Source organism: Mugil cephalus, chromosome 9, assembly GCF_022458985.1.
Source record: "Mugil cephalus isolate CIBA_MC_2020 chromosome 9, CIBA_Mcephalus_1.1, whole genome shotgun sequence".
Classification (NCBI taxonomy): domain Eukaryota; kingdom Metazoa; phylum Chordata; class Actinopteri; order Mugiliformes; family Mugilidae; genus Mugil; species Mugil cephalus.
Genome location: NC_061778.1, coordinates 18,037,243 through 18,056,926, shown reverse-complemented (window position 1 = coordinate 18,056,926; position 19,684 = coordinate 18,037,243). Strand labels below are relative to the sequence as shown.

At 40.4% G+C, this 19,684-nt stretch overlaps 1 protein-coding gene across 4 annotated transcripts; it reads right to left on the bottom strand.

Moving 5' to 3' along the window:
• Positions 1-939: 939 nt before the first annotated feature.
• On the bottom strand, positions 940-19,642 carry LOC125014030 (alpha-2-macroglobulin-like). 4 transcript variants are annotated; one of them, XM_047595038.1, is made up of 36 exons: positions 19,563-19,642; positions 19,237-19,417; positions 18,594-18,750; positions 18,381-18,433; positions 18,116-18,136; positions 16,606-16,768; positions 16,418-16,502; positions 16,210-16,339; positions 15,713-15,830; positions 15,479-15,588; positions 15,213-15,380; positions 14,790-15,017; positions 14,552-14,615; positions 14,254-14,399; positions 13,878-14,027; positions 13,533-13,676; positions 13,330-13,420; positions 13,078-13,225; positions 12,539-12,764; positions 10,123-10,249; positions 9,687-9,808; positions 9,518-9,569; positions 9,310-9,393; positions 7,389-7,565; positions 7,031-7,106; positions 5,780-5,936; positions 5,518-5,592; positions 4,442-4,604; positions 4,175-4,362; positions 2,408-2,620; positions 2,059-2,183; positions 1,758-1,848; positions 1,619-1,687; positions 1,426-1,531; positions 1,274-1,315; positions 940-1,093 (listed from the first exon to the last, which is right to left on the bottom strand). In XM_047595038.1, exons 1-36 carry the CDS (start codon positions 19,640-19,642, stop codon positions 1,089-1,091), a joined length of 4,335 nt encoding a protein of 1,444 aa, XP_047450994.1. In that variant the 3' UTR covers positions 940-1,088. The 4 variants fall into 4 exon arrangements, with proteins under 4 accessions (XP_047450994.1, XP_047450996.1, XP_047450997.1 ...); XM_047595039.1 differs by lacking the exons at positions 940-1,093; positions 1,274-1,315 and having other exon boundaries at positions 1,771-1,848; XM_047595040.1 differs by lacking the exons at positions 19,237-19,417; positions 19,563-19,642 and having other exon boundaries at positions 16,854-18,725.
• Positions 19,643-19,684: the final 42 nt, after the last annotated feature.

The following is a 19,684-nucleotide window of genomic DNA, read 5'->3' as shown; positions in this document are numbered from 1 at the left end:
GTAGACCCTCAGCTCCTAGGCTCCACCTACCCATAGCTGCCCTGCACTATGCCTGATCCTCGCCAGTCTGCCCCCTTTAGGTTCTGTGACTTCATCAGTAGCCCCTATCATAAATAAAATGCTGCTAGCCTCCATGGTCTCCTCTGCAACTTCCTTTTCTCTACAATCCCAGTTCACCCACTGTCCTTGAATAGCTTGCGACACTGCCTTAGTACATCTTACTGCTTCTTCTTGCTGCTTCATACTGCTTCTATGAATTTTCCTTGCACAAAACCCCAGGCCTCCATACATGCCTTATGATATCCCTATGCCTCAGAGCAGCCTGCGCTTTCTGTACTATGTCTTTTGGATTCCACTTCCTCCCTGTTTTGACTGTGGGCGCTGCACACCTACTACTGGATCTTTCGACTGGGTGAGAGTCATCTCCAAGCGAGCTTTAGCACACTTAAACTCCTCTGTCAGACAATATCTTCACCTTTGACAGAGAAACCTCATACACTGTCAGTGGTCCCATTAACCGGGGCAATAAACCAAACTGCAAACATCATAACCTTAACTTTCCTGGGAGCCCTGACCGGTCTATACTGGATACGCCTTATAATGTGACTCTTCCCCACTTGGTGATGGCTGCCCTCACTGTTCTCAGTGGTGTGTCAAACGCCTGTAGCCTCATCTTTGAGTAAACAGATCTGGTTGAAACTTTTTGAGCTCTTTATGGATCTTGTAGTAGAAAGTAACCAAAAAAATCCTATGAAAACAGCTGGGATTTATCTGACAGGGAATCGCCGCTGAGTGAATGAGCTGGATGAGTATTTGATTCTGAACATACCCAGTTAGGACAGATTGTACAGTGACAGTAGGTATAGTTCTTCTACATATTATTTCCATATTTGGTTTCCAGTACTGCATAGATTTCTAGTCTTAAAATAAATGACAGGATTTATTTCAGTTTGATATTTATTTTGTTCACACTGTGTATATCCACTGTACATGTAAAATTGTTGGTGTTAAATGTTACACAAAAAGACATAGCGATAGACAATATGAGTACACGCATATGTTGTACTTGATTCAGTGAAGTCTTCTCTTCAAGCTGCAAAAGAAAGAATAAAATGAATAACTTACTTAATATTTTTGGCCTATATTACAGCATATGTTGTCTTAATTTTAATTTAATAAAATGCTTTAGTTTTAAGAAAAATCTCTTAATCCTTATTTTTGTGGGGGGAAAAAAATTACACATTGTGTTCTTGTATGTTCGTACAGTTGTTACCTGTAGCACATGGGTAGATATATTCTGTTTCAGCCTGGTCACCTGAAAAAAACAAAGACAAGATAAGTAGTGAGTCATTTTTGCATGTACAACACATTTAAATCTACAATTCCTTTATAGTACACTTGGTGGAGATCTACTCATCTACTTACTTGGCTCGTAGTAGTCATAAATCTTGACCACAGCTGCCTTCAGGTTCTCCACTGGAACCTCCTGTCTGAGCAGTAAGCTGTGGGTGACGGGCACGTCCTTTGGTAACTGAACACGACAGAAAAACAACAACGCAATCATTAACAATTTAAAATAAATCCTCATCTAGCATTTTTCACTGTGGATTCTTCTCACCTCTTGGAAGTAAACCAGGATATGATCTTCCTTTTGTTCAACAAGATTCACCAGCTGGGCAGTTTTGAGCTGTGAGGATGACATTCAGTCAGGTCATTCAGCAACAACAAATATAAACAAATTTCTGTAATTAACTTACCCTCTTCAGAGACCTTGAGGTATGGATGAACCCAGAGAGAATTTTGATGTCCAGGATCACCATGTCTGAACTGCTCTCCTCTCCAGTATACCTGTAATGAAATAATGAAAATGTGACGTTACTTATACATAGATGCTTTTCATTGTGTAGCAATAACAACCACAATTCTCATATGTACATCCCATTGACTGTTTTTTTTTTTTTTTTTTTACAATTTATGGTCCACCCACTAACTTTTGATACACAGTGACAGATGCAACATTCCTCTATCATATCTGTAACCTGCTCGTTGATAACTTACAGACACTTGAGCTTCAGAGTGAGCTTTGGTCTTTTAGCTGTGCGAGTACAGTTGGCCTGTGGTTTCACTTCTACACTGAGAGTGGTGACATCAGCAGGAGTTGGGATGTTGTAGTGAAGAGATATCTGAGACACAGATAACCAAAGAAGGCTCAATAGTCGTGATAGTACACAAGGTCAGGAATAGAACAAGGAACAAAACATGATCGAACAAATACAAATTCTTAATTTGTGCACTTTCATTGGCAGCAAAAAATACATATAGATATATGAAATGTAAAACAAAATATATTTAACTTACGCAAAGATTTTTTAAAACTTTTTTCACAGGATACACTAAAGTCACTGACCTGTGCTGCAGCACATGCAGTGCCCTTCACCTCCACGCTGTACTTTCCTCTCACATCCCGCAGTGTCTTCTCCTGGTAGAGCAGTTTGTTGTTTGGATTGACATCAAATGTCAGCTGGTCACTGGGGCCCTGCACTGTCACTGTGCTTGAACCCCCAGGACTGAACAACAGGGTGGAGTAGAGAGCCAGAGCCTGAAGAGCCACCACTGTGTCCTACAATGCACACACACACACACACATACAATACAAACTATTACCAATAGTGTAAATGTACACAGCAAACGCTGAAGAGTTAAAATTCTGGTGTTGGTGGAATTTCAATAAAAGTAGCGTTAATTATACTCTTTGTAAAGTTAAATGTGTTATATATTTACAGTACTGGGCAGTCATCCTGAGAACTACAGGCTGATTTTCACTGATGAGAACATATTGTTTGGTGAGAAAAAGTGATTAACTTTGTGTGTAATGTTATGTTTGATGTAAAAATTGACTGTTAATCTTGAATGCCCAGTACAGCGCTGTACCCAGACATTTGAGTTTACTCCAATGCTAAAGTCAGTAAATTCTAATTCATGTACAATTACATGATTAACATAAGTACATTATTGCAGTTGTTACAGAAATAGTTAATCTCACAGTTATAAACAACGACCAAGTAGACAAAGACTATAACTGAGTTCGAAATACCCTACAGGTGCCTTATTTGGGAGCTTTGTGTTTTCTCTGTCATCTTTATTAGTACAGATGACAGAGACCCACAAGTCACATTTATACATGGGGTATAAATATAATGAATATTTTTGAAAGGAGGGTTCCACTAATAAGTGTCCAGACTATATTGGGAGTTGTGACTAGCGTCCACACTCCACTTTGACTATATTGCTCTTTCGCTTCAACCTTTTTATGTGTTTGTGTTTGTATGTGTTTCTTTAAGCAGGACCTCTGCAATGACCCTGAGGCTAGTCTTGCGTGGAGACAGTTCAACACAACACCTGCTGTAGGAGCTACAGGACTCATTCTCTCTCATTTTCACTGATGTTATTTGTTCCTAAGCAGTTATATGATTGAAATGTTTTTTAGTGTGTTACTTTGGCGCTCACCCTTCAGTACTTTTCCGCTGCTTCTGCCGACACCACACCTGCTTTCACTCAGCTAATCATCACACCTATATCTGCAATCAACCCCAGTATAAACACAATAGCTCCACACTCACTCCTTTACCAGATTGTTCTTAGCCATGTGAGGCTTTCCAGCACGTTTCTGCCTAACTCCGACTAACCTTCTTTGTCTGCCTGTCTCCTGGTGAATCACCTCACCCTTCTGCCTGTGCCTTCCTAATTCCTGGTTATTTGTGGCTGCGAGGCATTTTATTTTTTTTTAACCAATCAGCAATCTATGTGTGTTTCCATTTTTGGGTGGAGTTTCCACCTTGCTGGCTTCAGGACTAGTCCCCTGGATTTTTCACACCTGCAACCTGTCCTTCACCAAATTGTCTGGTTGTTCTGTTTGCCTCACAAGTGCTGAACCTTTGCCTGTTCTGACCAACTCCACTGTAATTAAACAAGTGAACCTCTTGTCGATCTTGTGCCTCTGTGACACCTGTCACAGGTGCATTTTCATCATAGTTTACTTTACATGTAATATGTAACTGAAAACAATATTTACACCATATGGTATTGAGTACTTAACAACTGACACCACAAGAAAGTTGATATCTAAGGTTTTTGGATAAATTTAGATTTTAAGATACTTGAATCTCTGCAGTACCTGTGTAGATTCAAAACCTCCTTCTTCGTTCTGCTGCCCTATCAGCCACTTGATGATGCTGGAGGTGTATCCCACGTCTTCAGCTGTAGGGGAGGCACCCAGTTTGGCCATAAGCACATAGGAGCTGATCTCCACAGAAAGAGAGGGTGAAAATTCTGTTGCTGTCTGGGTCCAGTAGATAAATCCATCTAGAAACGGACACAATGAATGTGAGACACTCACAGTAGCAAAGGCTGAATGTTTTCCATGAGGAGGAGGAGGATTCACCTTGTTTTACTGCAATCTTGTCTAGATGTTGCAGAAGGTGAGAGCGGGTCTCCATGTCTCCTGCCAGGGTGAAGACGTATGCCATCAGAGCTGTAGTGTAGGTGTTAGTAAGGGAAGTGATGGACTCTCTGAGACACGACAGGCTCTTGTTCACCACAGGATCCTTTAACAGATTAAAAAACACAAGATAGAATGTCACTTCAGAGCAGCGCTGCTTTTATTGAGTTAAGTAAAGTTACAGCCTTCATCGTCTGCAACAAGACCTAATACAATCCAATGTCATTCAGAATGCCTCTTAATACGATCTTTAAGTATCGCTTGCTTGGGCGGTGCTCGTGGTCTTGGCAGTCCGGTGGTGCTTGCTGTTGCCCACCTGGAACACTGGGGACTGTGGCGTGCCACGTGGCAGCGTTGGCTCTCTGGGCTGGGTACCTGATACGCTCCCGCACCAGGGGGCATGGTGACCTGACTCTGGGCCATGGTGATGGTCTCACATATATCTTGTAAATGCTCACAAAATGGGCTGAGCTGTACTTTCGTTCCATCACAGTGTGCCCTATCTTTGACTCGGCTCCTACACTGGGATACCTTTACTGTCATGGACTCCCAGAGTCCTACACAGAAACCCTCTGGAGTCCCTTAACCCTGAGTGAGGTTACACTCACTCCACCAGTTCCTACTAGCACCACCTGCCTCTCTTCTTCTGTCCATTCTTCCACATCTTCTCAGTCCTTTATTCACTCAATATTCACTCGATAAAGGTCAACAAACTAGGTTCCAGGGGGGGTTGACACACACTAAAGTAAGAAAACATTCAGCTGCAAGACTATAATGACATCAATCTCATACAATGTTGACATCCTGTGGTGTTGAACTATGAGGACAAATGCAGACAAAAGAAAAGGTACTAGGTACTTACTTTCTAGGCCAACAGTGCACATACTTCTTCCACACAAGAGTACTATATTTAGTGATATTACCGTTGAATAAACGTAAACCACAACGAGGGCAATAATATGAAACAATAAACAGATTCGGAAATAAAGAATTGAAAACGTATATTTCAATGTACTCACGCTTGCAGACATATTCATTTCCAAAAAGGCAGCAGTGATATACGCACTGAGAGTCACTTCATCAGACACACCACCCTGTAGAGAGAAAGCATCATAAACACATTATCATCACCTGAAAACTACTTTCAGCATTGTTTAGTGTCACATTTTTCAATTTTTTGTGAAAATATTTTAATACTTTTGAGTCCTACATAGCACTGCTGATCTAAATGAAAATCAACACTTTTATACTTTACAAACTGTAAAGACACTATCAGGGTACCTTTATTGCATTGTTGAAAAGTTTTCCTGATTTTCTGAAACAACCATTTTCCTGTTGCTTAAGGTTGAGCCACGTCTTAGACTGTATCAGGATTTCTGGATCAATGTAGATGAAAGACTGAGCTTTGGTAAAAGCTCTCAGGACAAAAGCAGTCAGCCTAAAGGAGGGCAAAAAAAAAATTGGAAAGATATTTGCCAAAGATGAATTACAGTTAAGTCAGTTTTACCAGTACAATTGAACATGTTTGTCTGAAAAGTGCTATTCGCCTTCCACTGTCCTACCGTATGTATATTCCAGGACTATACAACACAGTCAGCATCTTTAAAACACCAGCTGATGCTGAACGGTTTGCCAATTTGGCAATGCTAGAGGACTGTATAAGTTATGGTGTTGCAGCTGTTGGTCCATGGAAATGCACAAATAAAGGAATTCATTGTGTAGTATTTAAATGAACCGTTAAAGTAAAAATTTTACATTTGCAGAGGGACCTTGCATGACCTTCTCTGAGCTTTGCTGAGGGCCTGTTCCAAGCTTAAGAATTATCAAAAGGACATCTTCCATCTTTACAGCACAATATGTAACGCACAGCTAACCCCTGAAAGACTCTTGATGATATTAAGGTGCTCTGACCAAATGCTGACTCTCCCACCACTGTTGCAGCAAGCATGTGTGTCTGGAATGGTGAACCTGCGGTAGAGGAAATCAGTCCCCCCACCTTTTAAAAAAGTGGCTGAATGATATGGCTCCCTGCCTGTCCCACTCTTTGAAGAAATTTGTTGTACACTGTAAATGCTCATTCGAAATATCTTGGTTATTGATCAGGGCACATCTTTCACCGAATGAATGGTGACTGAATTTATGATTCACTGCTGAAAGTCTTGTATTAGTCTGTATTTTATTATTTATTATTAGGAACTGGGTGCCTGTGGCAACATTCACTGAAGAAGTGCTGAGTTAAGCTGTTGCTATGTTACTACATGTCTATATGAAGGCAGAATGCTAAATCATCATCAGACAATACACGATAGAGATTTCTGCTCATGAAAACTGAACATTTCCTACATCTGCAGCTTCACTTTAAAATCATTGTACTGGAAATATACAAGTTTGTTTTGTCTGTGATCTGAGTGATTAAGGTGCTAATACTATCTTTATCTACAGGAGTAAAGAAATGTTTAAACTATCACTCTAAGAAGGAGTGAATCACATTTCTCTAGCTCCTGGAGGGAGATTTATTAGTGATGTTCTCACCATGTGTTCCCGACTCCTCCCACAAATGTGCTGTAGGCACCGTGGATGTCTTTGTAGTTTAGCTGTCTCTGATAGCCTGCATAACAAGAGAAACTGTAACTGATGAACACGAGAAAAGTGAGAGAAGTCTTGTGATTAGGGCACAGAGGATACATAAATGTTCAGATTTGGTAGTGTTTCTGTTACGTTTATGATCTACGTTAATTTGTTCATGTCATTGAATTGATGTGAAACAAATGCCCCTGACCAGACAAACCAGGAATCATCCTACCTCAGACACCACCACCTCATATCGAGACACCAATTGATCACTGGGCATTGTGAATTACCTTTCTCTCAGTTGCATTATAAAACTCACCTCTGGTGAGGAAGTAGGTAGCCACTTCTTTGATAGTTGGTGTCAGCTGCTGTGTGTCTTTCAGATATTGGAGGATGTAGATGCTGGGGGCCAAGAGTGCCATGTTCTGCTCTCCACATCCATATGGCATCTGTAGCAGTCCTTCCGGGTTCTTCAGGGCCCTTGCAAGGATGTCACCTGCACAAATGAACTGAATTACCGAGACTGAGGGCCATAACTAACCCAACCCAAATTCACTTTTGTATGGATCAACTAAAAGAATGTGTTAAAAGAAATTCAGGAGTAAGTTAATAAGTAATAAACTTGGTCCCCAATGAAATGTCTGCATTTGACTAATGCAATTTCCTCCGTAGACACTCTTTGTAGTGTAGTTGTGCATGAATAGTTTGTTGTGTCTGATGCTCTGTCTCTGCTTCCCCTCAGTGGGGCACAGAAGTATTGTGGACTGGTGAACTGATGCGCGTGCATGGATGTTTACAGCGCACACTTTGGGCAGTGGGGCCTGAAGTTCAGGGCCCCAGATGCTTCTCATCGGCTGATTGGAAGCAAGGGACAGGGACTGCACAGGTCTCGCTAGCTCGTCTAACGTAGTAAAATAACATACCGGTAACTAAATCACATTTAATTTATTCACTGCATGATGAATTGAGCTGACTACCTGGCTAATGTGAGATTCAGGACTTTACCATTTTAGAAGAAGTTAGAGATAAAAGGTTTGGGACCACATCAACCAGAGGATTTGATCATTTCTCAAGAACAAAAAGACAAAACTAGGACATTCAACCAGGAGTGGCTTAAGAAAAATCTTGGTAATCAGGAACTCAGAAAGGCGGTCAGTGAGTCTTATTTATTTTAATCTGAATGGAATGTATAATGTGGTTTAAATATTGTTTAAATTATTACTAATTTGTGTAATGTGCAATTGGTGATATGTGTGTGGCTGTGTGTGGGGGACACAACCTCATTGGGCCGTTTACCTGTCTGTGGAGCTGAAATGGCTGTTAGGCAGTGGCACATTGTGTGTGATGACTTTGTATATTGATTGCTGTGTATTGGATGTGTGCTGTTCACACCATGAGTTGTGCATTGTGTTTTTTATTGTTGTCACGTTATAGTTTCGATCTTGAGTATTTGATATAGTGTGAGATCTTGAACACTGCCATTTGGTGGCACTATTGATATGTTAATATTTGGCGTCAGATTGCCATTGTATGTGTGATGATGGCATTATTCATTATTCAGTTTTGTCGTCACTTGTTTGTTGTCAGTTGCTGCGGTGCCCTCTCTCACTTGCTATTGTGTTTTTGTTGTGAGGATATTGATTGTGATATTTCTTAGTTTGCATTATAAGATTTGCATGCCCTACCAGAAAGTCCTACCAGAAAGTCAAAAACGCCACTGCTAAAATGTATTATTATCTATCCATCTATTAAGACGATCTTAAAAATTTCTGAAACCAATTCACAGATCTACATCTCTATATAAATTCATAAAAACAAAGCACTACATACTGTATACCTGATCAGTAAATAATAGATTATAGACACACTCTTAAACACATACACATACTGGCCTCAGTCTGCAGCTCAGAAACATCCCTAAAAAACAAAATACGAAAAAGATAGGGACACATGGCAGGATCTCTGCAGGTAAATATACATTCCGTGTTTCAGTTCACATAACTAGTTTGTCAAGGACTCTTTCCTCGTTTCAGTGGTGTTTTTCACGATTGTTTTTTGGTTATCTGAGTGATTAAAGAATAATGATATCATTGTCCCTCTCCAAAAAGTGATGAGAATGAAGAGAATATGTACCATCTATATTGCGTGTTATAAAAACTTAGACAAAAGCTCAGATTTATTCCATGTAATTTCCATCACAAAAACAATTCAGTTGAGTTCAAATAAATTAATCAATTTACCCAGGACTGACACTGAAGCACGAGCAGATCCATCAATCACATTCTCAGGGAGCTGAATCTCTGTCGCTTCAGTCAAAGTGTCTCCTGTGTACAGACAGAAACAACCATGTTACAGAGAGAAAATATGAGGCTTCATGGACTCTTCCTATTTTATAGTATTTGTCTCTCAGATGTTAGACAGACTCTGACTGGTGTCAACTATACAGACCTTTTGGACAGAGTAGCCAGTTGTACGTCTTTGTCATCTCAGTTCCCTCAGCCTGGAAATAATATGAGAAACAATGTTAATAATTTTTTATTTCTCAGCTTTATCAGTAAAAACGTATGCACAGAAATTATTATTATTGTTTTTTTAAATTCAAAATCTTGGAACTCACCTTTATTATCAGAGACTTTGTGACCACATCAATGCGACCTCTCTCTGGTACAGTGACAATCTCATTTTCACATGAGATGTGGGATACCAAAGCCTCTGCAGTGACAGTCACATTCACAACCCCTAAAAAGATCAAAACACCACTGTATGAAATCCACTGACATTTTTCAGACTGCTGTATTTTTGTTTTTGTTTTGTCTAGATGAGCATTAATGCAGAGAAAGTGTCTGACATAAAAGTGAAAATCAATGTGAAGAGTTGAGAGACACATTTGCAAGATTGTATTAGTAGAGAAAACAGCAAGTTTGGAAATAAATAAATTTTATAAAGGAGCACCGAGCTGCTTGATCTTGTGCAGAAACCAAATTTTCTCATTTAGGTTATGGTATAACGTGTAACACGTATAGCAGCACTCTATATAAAGGCTTGTTCTTTACCTAAGGTTAAAGGGATCATGGTCCAGCTGAGAGTCTTACGCTCATTGCCACACAAACAGGATGTGTACAGGTCACCAGAGAGAGGAGTGAGGGTGTAATCCAGTGAAAGTGCAGGAGTCACAGTGAGCTGTTAAAGATAAGAAATATAGATAGACAATATTTTATAACTGCAGAAATACACTATTGTTTTAAATATGCTGTAATCTTTCAGAGACACAATGTTAAAAAGAAAATGTGCTGCTCCTTAGAAGATTTTGCCATGACTACTGGAATAGGTAACCATTAACTGGTCTCCACTGGTAGCCTTAAGGCATACATTTGAATATGCTTTTATTATGAAGTAACTTTTACTGTGATATGTGGTTATCTTGCCCAGGAAGTTGTAGGTTTAGGTTCAGACTTTAGTTCCTGCTAGTCGAACAGGGAGCTAGTTGAATCTGCGCGAGTATCTGTGTTCATCATATGCCACCCACACTGTAAATGCCACTGAGACAATGTCATAAGTAAATAATTTCATAGCTGGGAGCTTAGAAAGTCTTAAAAAATATTATTTATATTAAAAAGTAATTTAATTTATTTTTGACGTGTTTGTAATCAAAACATTTAATTCATATCTATTTACACTGAAGAGAAATGCATGTTGGAGAGAAAAATGGTGATTTTTGTATTTTGGTTTTATTACAGTTTTCACTGAGTTCTTGTAAGCTGGTGTAAAGAGCCACAGTAAACAGCGACAAAAGCCTACTACAACTCAAGTTATCATAGGAAGGGGGATCAGAGGCTGCACAAGGGGGGATGGGAGCTGAAGCAGATCTGTGAGGAGGGGATGGGCCTGGTGTTGGAGGGCTTTGTGGGTGTGTTTTACATGCAGCTAGTGGAGATGTTGTTGGACAATGGGGATGATGTGGTCACGTGAACAGGTATGGGTGAGGTGATGGGCGGTGGAGTTTTGGATGATCTGGAGTTTACTGAGGAGTTTAGAGGGTAAACCATAGAGGAGGCTACTGCAGTAGTCCAGTCTGGAGGTGATGAAAGCATGGATGAGCATTTCAGCTGCAGGGGAGAGAGATGACCCAGAGATGGACAATGTTTCTTAGGTGGAGGAAGGCTGTTTTTGTGACCTGTTTGATGTGCTGTTCAAGGGTGGGTATCGAAGATGAAGGTTCCGGGTGTGGCAAGAGGAAGTCAGGGATGAATTTCCAGTGAGACAGAAGTCTTGGGTGGACTGGGTGAGAGGTTTGGGGCACATGATCATGAGGTCGGATTTTTCACAGTTCATTTGGAGGTAGTTGGTTTGCATTCATGCTTTTATTTCAGAGGCAGGTTAAGAAGGTGTAGAGTGTGGAGGAGGTGATGGATTTGCTGAGGATATATGGTTGAATGTTGTCAGTGTAGCAGTGAAATTTGAGACCATAGTGACGGATGATATTGCAGAGGGGAAGGATGTAGATGATGAACAGGAGAGGGCTGAGCACCGAGCCTTGGGGGACACCTTGTGACTGTTTATGTGTATGAACTGTTGTTGGTCGGACAGGTAGGATTTGATCCAGGTGAGTGCTGTGCCAGTGATGTGGCCGACATGTGGAGGCTGTTGTGGATGGAGTCTATTTTGGCTTGGAAGAATGTAAGGAAGGTAGGCAGTTGTCGGATGTGAAGGATGAAGCAGTGTTGTCACAAGGTTTCAGAAGGGAGGTGATAGTGGTGAATAGTGTTTTAGGGTTGCTGGACCCAGATTGGATGATGTGGGAGTAGGTCAAGTATGTGGCTGTGGTTGTGTTTTGGAAACTTAATGTGTTGTATGAAGATGGAGCAGTCCAGAACGTCCAGAAATGCAGTAGCAGTTGGGTTTGTCGATGTGGATGTTGAAGTCACAGAGGAGGATGATGAATGGGGAGATGGCACTTAGCTGGTTGAGGAGGTCAGAGAGGTTTGATTTGGGTGGGCGGTAAATGACAGCAGGGAGGGAGGGAGAGGGAGTTTATACTGTACACAATGTGTTCAAAAGAGGAGGCTGCCAGGATGGATAGTGTGTTTACTGGATTATGTCCTTTCTGTGGATGACAGCAATACCGCCACCGCGTCCGAAGATGCTGTCCAAGCCCATTGAAGCATAACTTTCACTTTGAGTCATCTTTAGCAATAGTTAATTATAAAGTTATTGACTTGTTTCTAATAAATTTGTTTGTAATGAACCACAAACACATTTCTGTCCACTTACATATATTGAGAGTAATCATTATAACAAGTACGGACCAACTCAGGTAAAATTACTCTGATTGAGAGATTATTTAAGAAATAGGGAAACATATATAACAAATAAAATAATATAAGTGAATCTAAAGCAAAACTTAGTTACACCATGCTGCAGATAAACTAAGGTCCAGGAACACTGCAGTTTGTACAAAATCATCCTTACCATGAGGCAGCTGGTCAGGTAGTTGAAGACAGTTGCCTTCAGTTCAAACTGTTCTCCACGGACAATGGAGTAGGGCAGGGAGAGCTCAAGGAAGAAGGGCTGGAAGACGGTGATCTCTTTACGAGGAGCCAAACCAAAACCCTGAGGGGACAAACAAAAAGTCTCTGTCTCCCAGGTGGTGATGGTGTCTGGTACGGTGAGGGGCACATCCTTTCTTCCAGACTCTCTGGATCAGAAGATACACACAAACACATTTATGTTAGGGTTAGGACTTAACACGGACTAATCGAAGAAAGAATTGAGTGTTAACATGTAGCTAATCATATTTCCTCATTAATAAATGGCACAATTGTGACAAAAACCTTATGTCATAGAAAAATATTTGGAGAGAATCCCATACTTTTTCTTAACTACATACATGTATTTAATACTCAGAGTCTCAGTGATAAAGTTACTTCATTATATTTATGACTGTCATTTGAACTAATACAACACATTCTCAAACATGACCATGAAATCACTTTGTAAGAGACGCTCACCCAACTTCAATAAGGTTCCATATCCAAGTCTCAGGGAAAAACGTGCGGACTGTCTCCACTGGCGGAGGAGCAACAGCGGGGGATGTTAAAACTCTCCTGACAGAGCTTCTCGTTCTGTCTGTAGTTGGTCCATAAATGTGACGGTTAACTGAAACGAAACCAGTAAGGATTTAATCAGATGCAAACAATAAACAGCAATAACACAAACACTGATTTCATTTTCAAATAGAAAAATAGAAAAATAACACCCACCATAGCGGCTATGAAGGTATTTCTCTCCTTTGTACTCAACGCATGCAGGCATTCGGATTAACATGTTTGTTGCCATCTTAAGTCCTACATTCTGGATAATCAGACAACATGTCGACCAACATGTTAATAGGGATGCAGAAAAGTTATTAGACTATATTTTTGTATGTATTTAGGTTTTGGATGAATTGTTGTGTAATAAATACCTCAAAGATTGCATGGACATAGTCTTTTATTCCACTTGGATATGGCATAATGTATCTCCTTGGTCTCACATGCAAACATTCTGTAGGATCTTGAATTTCATGTGGTACTTCGGATTCTTTTTCAATAGGCAGCAAGGCAAATATCTGAAAATACAAATATGGTTCAAAGATAGAAATTGCCATTTGTTGTTGCTCAGTGAATATCTCATGACTGGAAAAATAGGTTGTAAAACCTCAAAGAGAAATTTATAGGGAATAGGAGGAGGAAATAAGAGTAACTTCTGAGTTAGGATATATCAAAGCAAAGGATGTATCCATCCACAAGTGATTGACAGCAGCAGTTACCTTGTCTGCATCCAGAGTCTTTCCTGGCTCTTCAATGAGGACACTCTGGTCAATGGCACTCACACCGCACAGAGAGTCTGGCTGGGCTGTTATCTGCATGGTGATCTCCTCTCCTGGGACAGCTGAAGAGGGTGAGAACTCCAGCGACACCTGACACACATGTCACACCAACTAGATTTTAGCAGTGCAAGAGTACAACTTGTGATCTTGCTGAAAATACCAAATAGACGTGCACTAACACCCAAGTGTTTTGCACTGTCTTTATTGTATTGTTTGTCTTTGCATCGTCTCTTGTTCTTGCACAGTTGGCACTGTCTGTCTGAAAGAAAGTAGAAGGAAAAAAATGCACACAGATTACCTTTCTTCTATCACTGACCTTATTACTGAAGCATTTCTCAGTGGAGAAGTCAGCATGGTGGGCGATCACATTGTCACTGGGGAGAACAGAGTACGCAACAAGTTGGACTTCTGGTGCCATCTCTGGAGACACTCTGAGCTTAAAGGACACCTCGCCCTCATTCACTGCAACAACAACAACAACAACAACAAAAAATAATAAATAGATTTCTGTTTTTCTTTTACCAACCCTCATTCACACATGATTCTACAAATCAATAACAATGTTCAAACAATACCATTCACTAAATTCTTGATTAAAGTCAGAATTTACACACCTGCTTCAGCATTCACTTGAATCTGTTTAACATCTTGTGTGATAATAGCTCCTCTGGACAAGGCCTGAGGGGTTTGAGAGAGACACAAAAATATGGTAGCTCAGTTGAAATAAAGAAAAACCAGATGGATCTGACCAAACAGTTTTGTTAAGTGACAATAAATCCACTATCCACTGTTGATTTTCTCTGAAGAGAAGTTAGAACTAGCAAACAGTCGAGAAATAAAGAAACAACTCACCAGATACATCACATCCACAGAGCCCTGAGCTTCTCCCACTATAGTGTATTGGACAGAGATGTCCACTTCTGTGTCACATGGAAGTGGTTCATCCTGCTTCTTCACCTCCAGGGAGCTGACAGTTTTAGCAAGAGGAGAGGAGGGTTCGGACAGCGACAGAGTGTGAACTCCACTCTCGTAGAAAGCAGTTCTGTATTTGGGATACTTCAGTGATGGTTTTTTACTTATCTAAATTGTAGATAGAAGCAATATTTATGATTAAATGGTCATTGATGTAGAAGAAAACTTTGGAAAATGAGCTCAGGTTTTACAGACGAGGCCAAAATGATGCTACTGAAAACTTATTAAGGTTTAGCTTTTGGGCTTTTAAGTGTTGTGGTGTGACTGACAAATGTTACAGTTTTAGTGAGCCTTTTCACTTACATGAAGTTTAACATCTCCGCTGAAGTCATCTGTGCTTAATGTGAATGTGGCGACACCGCTGCTGTCAGTTGTGAGATTCTGTAGCAAACGTGGCGACCACCTTTCACCCTCAAACAGGTACACTGGTATGTCAGGAATGGGTGTATTATTGTAGTGAATGGCTTTAACCTGTTGAAAGTACAATGATATACCAGTAATGCACATGATTTGACCTGACCTGGGTATTACACGACATAGAAATAATGAAGACAACATTTTGCACTTACTTTTCCTTCCACATTTGAACCTTTGGTGTAAATCTTGGGTGTGTCAATGAAAGACAGCTTTCCAAGAACATATGAAAATTTTATGTCTTCTTGTGCTAAGTATGAAATCTCTGAGGAGCAAACACCTCCATGTTACAACAATACAAATGTCATATTACTTGAATAGATAAAATAGTTTTAATACACACATTTTGTTTGTGAAAAAAAAGGCAACAACAAAAAAAGCGGACTTGCCTGTCCCTTCCTCTTCCACTTCGGCAGTGACTTCTAATTTGTTTTGCACTTCCCTTGGGTCAATTTTAATAAAAGTTGACATCTTGAAGGTAAAAGTGGTACAGCCTGTCTCGTCTGCCTTTAAAGCACAACGATGAAAAGATAAGAAACAGCGTGAAACATGATTAGAGTAGAAAAGAGAAAAGCTAATTGGGTTGGTGCCCAAGGCTGTTGAAGCATAACTTTTACTTTGTGTCATATCTAGTAATAACGTTAACGTTTTGATCCCATTTCTAGCAAGCCTGACCCAACCAGGAAAGGCTGTGTCCCACATGGATGCTTCTGCTGGATTCAACGTATGAGCCACTAGTGTGCAGCTGCAGTGAATGAGGAGGCTTTTGATTGTTCTAAGTGAGTTTCTTGGTTTAGTAATGGCATTTATCTCTATATATGACATACCTATCTACAGTGCAACATCGCGTTTTATTGCGTGTTCATATGATGTTGATGTTTTGTACCTGCTTTGTCTCTGTGTGGCATGGGGCAATTATCTCATCTAGAGTAACACGTTCACTATACACATCCTTGCGAAGAGGTCGGCACATCTCAACTGTAACACTTCCTGGGACAGGCTGTCCAAAAGTGTACCTAATAAAATGAAAACAAGAACAAAATTCAGACTTTGAGAGTGCAATTTGTCCTTGGTCAAGAAAGATGTTTACTTACTTTGCACATATTTCAGCATCGATTTCTTCCTGCCCAATGCTTACTTGTTCACTTCCATTTATTTTCACATCAAATTTGGGCAAAACTGGGGACAAAATATTCATGTTAGCATTTACTTTTGTCATGTTAGTGTTAAAACTTCACTATAAATGAACAAAACTTGAATTTTGAAAAGAACCCAAACTTACCATATTTTTCAACCTTCAAATAGTGATTTATTTTATCCTCACCCACTGACACAATGACTTGGTAATCTCCCTCTTTGGCCTCAGAGTTCAAGGAGTAGGAAAGCTGCAGTATTTTACCATTGGATGTTTCATTGAGCCATTGTCCAATTGTGTTGTTAGGATCCTATTAAATAGAATAAATAGAAGGAATATGCAATTAGGACGCACACACACATCTATACACCAATCAGGCGTAGCATTATTACCACCTTCCTAATATTGTGTTAGGCCTCCATTAGCTGACAAAAAAGCCCTCAACGATTGAAGCATGTATTAAGCCTCTTGACCTCTGAGGGTAGACTGCAGTATCTGGCATCAAAATGTTAGCAGGTCCTGTAATTTTTGACGTGGGGCCTCCAATAGATCGGATTTGTTTATCCAGCACATCCCATACATGCTCGATTGGACTGAGATCTGGGGAATTTGGAGGCCATTATCCTGCCGAAAGAGGCCACAGTCATCAGGGAATACCATTTCCATTTCCATTATTTTTTCACATTCAGAAATGTGAAAGAGTGAAATGCTGCCACTCTTTCAGATTGCCTTGCTCTTTTTTTCTGTGCCTTGAACCAATCAACATAGTTTCTGGTCGTATTTGTCTTTTTGTGCTGCTTTTATTTTGTTTTTGACTGTGGTGTTGGCTATGGAGTTTGATGGAGTGTTGGGTCCATCCGTGTCTTCCAGGCGGCCACTGCTAGTGCTGTCTGTATCCCCTGAGCTACCCGGAGGAAGGCCTGAGATTCCCCTGAACTTCAGAAGAAGCACTGGGGATGCCTGGCTGAATTTGGCGGTGGAGGAGCGAAGAGGGAGGTAAAGGTCAGCGGTGCCATCTGTACTCCTGGGGAACGTGAGGTCTTTGGACTGCAGACGGAGTGTGTCATAGGAATTGCTTTGAAGACCTGGGTTCATATGGACGACTGTGCGTCTGGCTTCGGGACTGCAGCAAGATCCCAGGCTTCCCAGCAGATCATTGCCCAATGATCCCCATGTGTTCCCCAGTTAACCGTACCCAGTCATCTACATAATGTAAAAGAAAACATAGTTAATCAGACCAGACCACCTTCTTCCATTGCTCCATAATCCAGTTCTGATGCTCACGTGCCCTTTGCTGGTGCTTTTCATGGTGGACTGGTCTGTGGTCTCAGCTACAAACTGCCATGCACTATGTATTCTGACACCTTCCTATTATAACCAGTTTCTTCAGCAATTTGAGCTCCAGTCACTCATCTGTTGGATGGAACCACATGGGCCAGCCTTCGCTCCATTCATGCATCAATGAGCTTTAGCCATCTCTGTTCCTTATTCCACACACATTTTGTTCTTGCTTCTAACACATCAAGTTTGAGGACAAAATGTTCACTTACTGCCTATTATATCCTGTCCATTAACAGGTGCCTGATCGCTGTATATATGCATGCTACCTTACTGTCTATATGTAATGAATTTATAAAAGAAACTGAGTCTTTCTTACCATGAGGGCGATGGTATTGTACTGCAAAAAATAATAAAACAGTATGAAAACAATTACAAAGTTTTACCTCACAATGGTTAGTTGTATTATTGAGCTTGCAGAAAGAGCTGTAAGACTATGGACATATTATGTCCTGTTTGACTCCACTGGCTTTTGTGTACCATATTTCACTGGTGCACAAATTATAAGCAGCACTATTGTTACATAAATAACTAATACTGTTTTATGGTATTCTAAAGGAAATAAAGGCTGTTCAAACACTCACCACCTGGTTAGTAGGTCGGAATTTGGTGTCCAGTGTGATGACTCTAAAATGAACTTTAAGATAAATTCAGAAACATTTTACATCTCATGTACAGTAATGTTAAAACCCCTGTCTTGCTTGCTGCTGTGCTTGTTTTTAGTAGTGGAAATCAATCTCTTTACTGATTTACATAGTAAGCATTTACATAACCATAGATCATCAGCTCAAGGTTACCTGTTTGCCCGGGGAGGTAGATTGGTTTATCAGTTTGGACAAATGTCATTGGTTTATAGACTTTGATCATGACTTTCCTGACTTCTCTTGAGTGAAATGTTCCTCCTCTCACCTCCACTTTAAACTCCTGCACCTCTTCATTTTGCACTAAAGGGGCCTGTGAAAAAAGACAAATGTTGTAAAATCCAGTCATGTTTTCCAACTAAAAGATCCAGTTTACATGATTTTGACACATCTAGTAGTGAGGTTGCCAACTGCAGTTAAATAGCTCTCCTCAGTACTCCTTTTCACATTTTTTGTGCTCTGTCGAACAGTTGCCTTGGTCATGCTTGTATTTTTATGTTTTTGTGTACACCCAAAGCTAGGGGTGTAAAAACACCCAAGCTCTTCTTAGCCAGTGTTTGTTTTGTACTTTGTGGGTTACTGTAGAGTCATGATGGACCCTGTGGGAGAACTGCTGCTTCATTTCTGTGAACACTCAATGAGTCACACTTACAGGTAGTTATACAAATGAAACCATTATTATCAACGCTATATTTCATCTGTGCTAAATCCTACACACTGAACTGAACCTATTCAAATGAACACAAAAAGTGTTTATTGAAAATAAATAAATAAATCAAAGCCCATATTAGGAGCTGACCTTAAACTGAGAGCAGATGTGAAACTTTTTACTGGATGACTTAGTGAACAGGGTTGTGTTCTGCTGCTCGGACATCAAAGTGACAGTCATGACCAGAGTCTCGCTGGGCTGCAGGAGACTCGCACAGAACTTAGTCTCAGCTCCAGCTTCAAGAACAGCAGGAATGGCCACCATGTACTGCCTATAAACAGACAGATTCATTCATACATACAACAGTTACCTTACTACATTTGAAATAGAGGAAATCTTAGCCCATGATTTATGCATAGTAGTATAAATTTGCCACATAAAATGAAGGAAATTCTATTATCCCATCAGATACTTACGGCCCAGCCACCACTTGACCCATGCAGCTCAAGAGGAAACACAGTGTCCATGTCCACATCTGTATCCCAGGATGACCCATGACTGAATGTTATCATTCTCTACTAACTGGCTGAGGATAAAA